At 35.2% G+C, this 7,740-nt stretch overlaps 1 protein-coding gene across 1 annotated transcript; it reads left to right on the top strand.

The window, feature by feature from the left end:
* The first annotated feature begins 2,557 nt into the window (after positions 1 to 2,557).
* Positions 2,558 to 7,013, top strand: LOC121318151 (protein phosphatase 1 regulatory subunit 3A-like). The gene is made up of 4 exons (XM_041254520.1): positions 2,558 to 3,348; positions 3,989 to 4,041; positions 4,125 to 4,252; positions 4,672 to 7,013. Exons 1-4 carry the CDS (start codon positions 2,558 to 2,560, stop codon positions 6,193 to 6,195), a joined length of 2,496 nt encoding a protein of 831 aa, XP_041110454.1. The 3' UTR covers positions 6,196 to 7,013.
* Positions 7,014 to 7,740: the final 727 nt, after the last annotated feature.

Raw genomic sequence — 7,740 nt, 5'->3', positions numbered from 1 at the left:
TTCACCAATAGATGGCGCCACAACTTGGGTCACTTATAGCCTGAACTACCATCTGCACAGAGATGCCCAGTTTGAAAATGGATAACTTAGTCTGAATTGAAAAACTTTTTTTTTTTATTCTGCTGAAGTAGAGGAGAGTGCCGCTAGCAGCATGATACCAATACAACTCTACATGTACAGAGCTGAAATATCCCAGCAATAAAGATTAACAATGGGTGTTCCAAGGCACAGTATGTACAGATGCCCATATAACACATTACTGTGTAAGTACCAGAGAAGGTCATCTTTATAAGTGTTTATGCAGCAAGCAAACACAAGCAGCCGAAAGACGGCCTCAGGTCCATCACTTTCTACAGTTAATGCTGAGAAGTGAAGTGGCACCAGTTGGGACTGGAAGCTGTGCAGGCCTATGAAAGAGATGGCACTCAAATCTGTCTGCCATTGGGCATTCCCTGAAGGTGATCAGGGTGGTATTAGGACAGCAGCCACAACTCAGGAACTGCAGGATGATAATCTATTATTGTTAAGGGAAGCATAACAGGATTCTGTTCTGTGATTGCATAGCCATGATGTTCCAGACTTTCATGTCTTTAAAAGAGAGCTGTCATCAGCCATATTGCTGTTTTTATGTTAAATAAGTTGTAAAGTTTGATCCCTTTGTCAAATACATTGCAAAATATATTCCAGCCTATCCTCTCTTTATCAGTCACATAACAATTTGAGAGGTTCTGGACCTACACCTGTCTTAATATGCATGATGTTTTGCATACTGTATAGGTATAACCTAGATCAAGAAGCTTTAATTTACTTTTGCTAATTCAACCTAACCATGTTTCTAACAAACAAAAAGAATTACAGATAAAGTTTATTGAACTTTCAGCAGAAAAACTGTGACAATCTTTTCCTGATTGAAGCACATTGACTGCTTGTTCACCATAAAAAAAAAAAAAAAAACGAATATTAAAAATTAAAATAAATTACACAGGTGTTCAATGGTGTAGACTTAGATTACACGATAAACTGCAAAAATTTGAATAAACTTCATCCTTGAAAAAATAGGGTGAATATTGTGGTTTATATGTTGTCTGGAGAGGAATATGATATGTATGTGGAATCCTGTAGTGCTCCAAGAAGCTGCAGACAGGTTTGTATGTATACTTTCCTTCAGTGATCTCGAAAATGCATGCTTTCTGGGACTGACTTTCATAGCAGTATTTATGTGCAGCAGGATCATCATAGTTCAATCTCCACATAGGCTCAGTAATGTATGAATATGTCCTATTGAGGAATGCTTGTGATATAGAACATTGAGGACAACTTTCAACTGGATTGAAGCAGTTCACATCACAAGGACCCTCAAGGTCTTTTTGATGCCTCCTCTTCTTCGCTTTTCTATGTTGCCTGAAGTCACCATGGAGAAAATTGTTAAGGTTGGCAGAGTGGATACCCCAATAGTTTCCTTTTCCATTTTCACATCTGCCTACTTTGATAAAACAGTCATTCAGGGATAAGTTATGTCGTACACTGTTCCTCCATCCTTGACCATGGTTCCTGTAATAGGGATAACGATCTTCAATGTCTTTATAAATGGATGCTAAGTTAAGTTTTTTTGTGGTGGACGAAATAATCGCTTTTGCAATTAGTGCAATGTATGAAAGAGATGGTTTTATAAGAACATCCATATTTTTTTGGTTTGATTCAGTTTGGATGTCAACAGAATGCTCTTCATTTTCACTGATGTGTGTAGATCCTCTGTTTTCAGCAATAGTTTCTCTGCTCATTGTACTATCTTTTTAAGTTTCAGTTTCTTCAAAGTAAAACTCAGCCCCCAAAGCAAGCCATGGATTTTCAGGATCATTTTAAGAGTCTTGCTGAGTTTTGGGAGTTTTCTGCAACTTACATTTATACCCTGCTGTGTCAACACCTGCAACAAAAAAAACTGGTCTGCCTATACTAACAAGTCATGGTACAAAATACAAATATAGAATTAATATATTATATAGTCAAATCACAAGACAAACACTTTTGATGATGCAATGTTTTTCTTTACAAAATTTTTTGCAAAACACTCCTCATGTTCTCCTTTGAATTGTCATGATTAATGAAGAAATTATTGTGATTAGATAACAGTGGGAAGAGATTAGACTGATACAGAGAGCAAATTTAAGTCATGAGCTTGGCTATAGCCCAAATACTATAAGATAATTTTACATAGATTTATCAAGCCTTTTGGTGACTCATAATACATCTAAGATGCACGAACAATGATAAAAGTGTTAAATTAACTTATAAAACAACACATCATTTTTTCAATTTGATACTAAGAACAAAAAATCAATGCAGTGGACACTGAAAGTTTAAAAGTATATTTATACTAGAAGACTCAAAACCCTAAGAGAGCAGGCAGACATAGTTCACAGGCTTTTACTACTATTTATAGGTATGGATCTCTTTACAATGTCAACTGTAACCTAAATCCGTGTTTTGAAACACTGTGTCTCAAATATCAGCTGCCAGAAGAGACACGGCTCTCCTTCAGTTTATTACAGGCAGCCCAATGGAGTCCACTGGAGAACCAAGACGATTTGGTGCCTCTAAGTTCTTGGAAGTTACTGCAAGTAACTCCTGGGATGAAGATGAAGTTGAAGATGAAAGTAAAATTAAGCCAAAGTCTTCACCCATTCCAAGAAGAAGGAGTTCTTCATCTTCAGACGATTCAGAGGCAGAAGGCCCTCCTGTAATTACAAGAAAAGTTTCCTTTGCGGATGCTTTTGGTCTGAATCTTGTCTGTGTTAAAGAGTTTGATAGCTGGGCTGTACCAACTACATCATTCACTGATATATTTGAGGATGAAGTCCCCAGAAGTGAGGAATATTTTCTTTCCTCTGTTTTTGTGGTGCCCTCCTCTCACGATGAGCTCATGCAAAAACTTTATGAACAAAAGGTAGAACTGGAATCCTTTGAGTTTGTTCCTGGAGGTCTGACAGCAATGACGGGAATTATCCGGGTTTTTAATGTGTGTTTTGAAAAGTTGGTTTATGTTCGTATGACTTTAGATGCCTGGAGCAGTTACTATGACTTGATGGCACAGTACGTGCCTGGCTCCAGTGATGGGGAGACTGACCAGTTTTCTTTTAAGATTTCATTAGTGCCTCCATATCAAAAAGATGGAGGCAAAGTGGAGTTTTGTATACGTTACGAAACTTCAGTTGGTACATTCTGGGCAAACAACAATGGATTAAATTATGTGCTTTTCTGTCACAAAAAAGAAATGCCAGAGGTAACAACGAAAACACAAGAGGAAAACACTGATAAAAATATAAAAAGCTGTTTAAAGACAATTAACAGGTGAGGATTCATTCAAAATTAAAAACCTAAAAGCAATGTATCTCTGTTTTTGCAGTGTCAATTATGTCTTAGGTAGCAATAATTTTTGGATTAGATATTAAGACCCTGCTTTAACAGACCTAAGGGCCATTAAAGCTGGTTGCATTTGTGTATAAACAAAAAATATATATCCACTGAAATTGTCTTCCCATACTTCTGTGAGGAGACCTTAAATGTTTAAAATGTGGTTTAATTTCTAGATTGCCTCATGACACGAGTTATAACCAGTCTCTAAGGAAATGTCTCTATTTTCATGGACAACCTGGACTTGTATTTAGTTATTGAAATTAATTATTTTCTTTTTCTTTTAACACAATACACAATAAAAGTTGGCAAGGGTTTTAAAGTGCCATTTTTGGCAGCTTTCTAATTAATTGGAAAGTGTTATATATTTATAGAGAATAGTGTATATTCTCAAAGCCTTTCACTCGTAAGGCTTCCAAAATCAAATGTCTCTGTTAGTGTTTCATTGTTTTATTGAGTAGTTTTATAACAATTTGTAATTATGTGTTGTTGTTTGGCATTTTTAAAAATCTGAATGTATTTATTTTGGCATATTTTCAGCAGTGAGTTTTAATATGTTGGTGCTTTAATTTTGTAGTAAAGGAAATGCCACGGCGCTTGATGACACACTGGTTCAACCAGGAACTCCAGGTAATTATTGATTCACAGGTAATATTGTACAGACTGCATATAACATTATAAGCAACTCCCTCATACAATCTTTTATTTTTCAGACATATCTAAAAGTAAAACACAAGTGGTTGTCAATGAAACAATCGAAAACCTATCTCCAAACCAAGAAGCACCCCATGGAGACACCACACAGCTTGAGGGTGATTATAAGGAACAGTTACAATCTCAGGTACATCAAATCTGAAAATGTTATATAGTACTTGTAACTTCCAATTAGGATCACTGCATATTGTTGATGACCATTGAAGTGTCAATTTAAAATGTAATAGCTTATTTAAAAACTGCACATAAAAGACCTAAATGTCAAATGGAAGTGCAAAACAGTTAAAATGTATGGAATTATTTTATGAGCTATAATTTAAGATAACAGAAAAAATACTGACCAAATATATCAATGAAGCTTCACATAGCTAATAGGACCCTCTTATGTTCATATTTGAGTTTATAACTGAATAGTGCAATACATTCAAACATTTTAAGGTTTATCTTATCCATATTACAGCAATTTGAGGTACATGACCCTAAACTTGCTGTCAAAGTGTTAGACTTGACCAACATTTGTGACTCATTTTAATTTAACCTTTTCAGATGGATCAGAACCAAAACCCAACACCAATGAATCAAAGCAAAATGGGAACCAATTCATCAGCTTCAAAAAACCATAACTCCCACATACATGATCTCTTATTTAAGAAAACCAAGGCATGCCAGATTCATAGTGAAGAAAAGCCAGACATCAAGGCTAGTGACCACAAAATAGGCATTCCACAAATTTGTGAAAAAGGCCCCATTCCTTCTCCAACATGTGATGAGAACCAAACAAGTACCAGAGATAATAGAAACTCAGAATCTCTAGAAACATTTTCTCAAACTTCCAAAGTACAAAGTTGGCAGTGTTCACAAGAAGCTGAATCAAAGCCAGAAGATGTCTTGCCTTCAAAAGAAGATGAATACAGGGAAGATGCTCCTGTTGAACTTGAACAAGAAAAGAACATCTTGCTAGGAGACAAGATGTTTAGAAGAACCACTGAGCATGAGATGTTGGAGATATTGTTCATAGCAGAAGTAGAGCAGGATGCAAATATATTGAAGGAGACATCTGAAATAAAGCTGCCAGCAATTGCCACACACTACCATAAATGTAGTTTAGATCACGCATCTGAAAAAGATTCATGTCCGGAAGCCAAAGATCCATTTAAAAGCAAATCAAATTTAAGTAAAGACAGTGTAACTTCCTATGAATATAATGTCAAAGATGATATAGTTATGGGTGCTTCAAATGAGGAAGTTTGGAAAGACATAGGAACTGGTTTTCATGAAGTGAAAAAAACTAGCAGTGCTACAAGCCAAGAAGTAATAAAGAAGGAGGTCAGGCTGGATACTGAAAATATAAGCAATAGTTTCCTGGAAGATCTATTGGGTTCAGATAATTTAGCAAGTTGCAGTAAAGAGAAAGAAAGTAAGGAGACCATACAAGAAAATATTAAAAAAGAATGGTCATATGATATAAAGGTAAGTGAGAGTGGTCTAGACAAAAAGCACCTAATACCCAGAATCATGGTTGTTTCTACTCATGGAGCTCAGGTAGATGAGCTATCAAATAAGCATGAAAGTGAGTCAATATCTGCAAATAAGACACACGAAAAAGCAAGTACAGAACCTCCACAGGAAAAAGAAGCAGTCTGCCAAGAAGATATAACCAAAGCATCTCAACAAGGATATACCCAGACAGAACCTCAACAAGATATAATGCAGCAGGCAAACGCTAGAAAGGAGTCCATTTTAGACCTGTATAGTGATGAGAACATTGCACTAGACACTGAACCAGACAGCATTACAAGTAAATCTAAAGCTGTGCAGTACATAACAAGCATTCAGGAAACATATGTTGAAAATAAGGCTTTAATTTTTAATAAGCATAATGCAGGCACTCGAGAAGAGTCTAATTCTTTTTATACAACAATAAGACCTGAATCTTCACTTTCAGGTCTGATAGTAAAAGTGTCGTCAGACAACACAAGTACTCATATAGAAGAAGACATCTACGCAGGTCACCATTATTCATTACCTGGCAATAAAGGGGAATGCAGTCAAATTGCAATAACAAATTAACCAAGTGAAGAAATGCCTGTCCAACAAGTCAGTGAAAAGAAGATTACTACAGAAACAGCAGACGTCAAAATGAGTGATACAACGAAAAACATCATCAGCAAAAGAAGGGGAAGGCACAACACCATTACACAATTTGTTAACAAAAGACATCATGAAGGCCACCAGCAGAAATTACTTAGGCCATTCATCTCAATTAGTGAGGCTGTAGATGAAGAGGATGAAACTGAAGTAGAAATTGAGGCCCTGAATGATCACCATGAACTTTTAGAAAATACGGACGAACCTTCAAGTGAAAGTTGGCCCACAGCTGAAAAAGCAGAAATTATAGACTCAGCTTGCCTGTCTTGGTGGAATAGCGAGACATTGATTTTACGCCACATTAGTAAGGAGGTGCTTTATTTCCTTCTGTTTGTCGCATTTCTGGTAACCATGTGTCGTTATGATTTTGTTGCTTGTTTTGCTCTTTACATATTTTCTGTTTGCTGGATGTATTGTCAGGGGGACAAACATAGTGAATCATTTTCAAAGAAATTATGAAACACAAAAATTATTGAGATACAGGGGTACAGATGTACCAAGGTCTTCAATCCACGTGCAAATTGGACCAAGTTTTGGGAATTTTGAGTGCCTACATTATTTGTTTGTTTGTAGGTTTCCATTCAAATGATTGTGCAAATTGCTTTTTGGATAAAAGACTTTGATAAATCTGAGCCACAAATACACAAGTTTTACAGCATGGCATGCCCCAGTGGTGTTATTTAGATCATATTCTATAGAATACACTTTTCTTGCTTCAATAGTTGCTATCAAAAGGTGCTGTTTAAAAAAAAAAAAAAAAAATATATATATATATATATATATATATATATATATATATATATATATATATGTGTGTGTGTGTGTGTATATATATATATATATATATATATATATATATATATATATATATAATTATTAAAAGAAAACTAACTAAAGGACCATTTGGTAACTTGATCATAGCAAATTATCAATACTTTTTGGGGGTGTTTTTCATATTCAACATACTGTACAAATTATATGGATCATGCATAATTTTGTATTTATAACAAGCACCATCACTTTATCACCCCGTTGGTTATGTGCACCACATATTTGAGCCATCGTGGAATATGTGCTGCTTAATTAACACATGCATGCTTGTGATAGATATAATAACAAAGTATCTCTACTAAATATAAACTTATATATTGTAGCAAAACAGTAGCTCACCAAGCACTTGTTTTGCTTTGGATTAGAAACAGTGCTAACTGAAGGGTAAAACAAAGTCTAAGGGCTTCACTATGTGGTGTATGTTACTAACATGATGGTAAAGATAGTGTATGATGAGTACAAAGTAAAAATAGAAAATAAAGCTTATATACAGTTACAATTATAAAACCTCCATATCTGTACAAATATAACTACACAAAGTTTTGTCTTCATCATTATATTTTCTATAGGTATGCAGAGCTAAGCAAGCTACAATGTTTGTATTTACTGTCCTTTATTTAAAATAACTGCATTGTG

Source organism: Polyodon spathula, chromosome 7 (assembly GCF_017654505.1).
Source record: "Polyodon spathula isolate WHYD16114869_AA chromosome 7, ASM1765450v1, whole genome shotgun sequence".
Lineage (NCBI taxonomy): Eukaryota > Metazoa > Chordata > Actinopteri > Acipenseriformes > Polyodontidae > Polyodon > Polyodon spathula.
The sequence above is the reverse complement of the archived record's forward strand: the minus strand, read 5'-3'. Positions and strand labels throughout refer to the sequence as shown.

Bases quoted from the DNA above. Each gene is read 5' to 3' on its own strand.
- LOC121318151 (XM_041254520.1), top strand. From the start codon at position 2,558: ATGGAGTCCACTGGAGAACCAAGACGATTTGGTGCCTCTAAGTTCTTG. The intron at 3,349-3,988 runs GTGAGGATTCAT...TTAATTTTGTAG, and splicing joins TGTTTAAAGACAATTAACAG to TAAAGGAAATGCCACGGCGC. The intron at 4,042-4,124 runs GTAATTATTGAT...TTTATTTTTCAG, and splicing joins GGTTCAACCAGGAACTCCAG to ACATATCTAAAAGTAAAACA.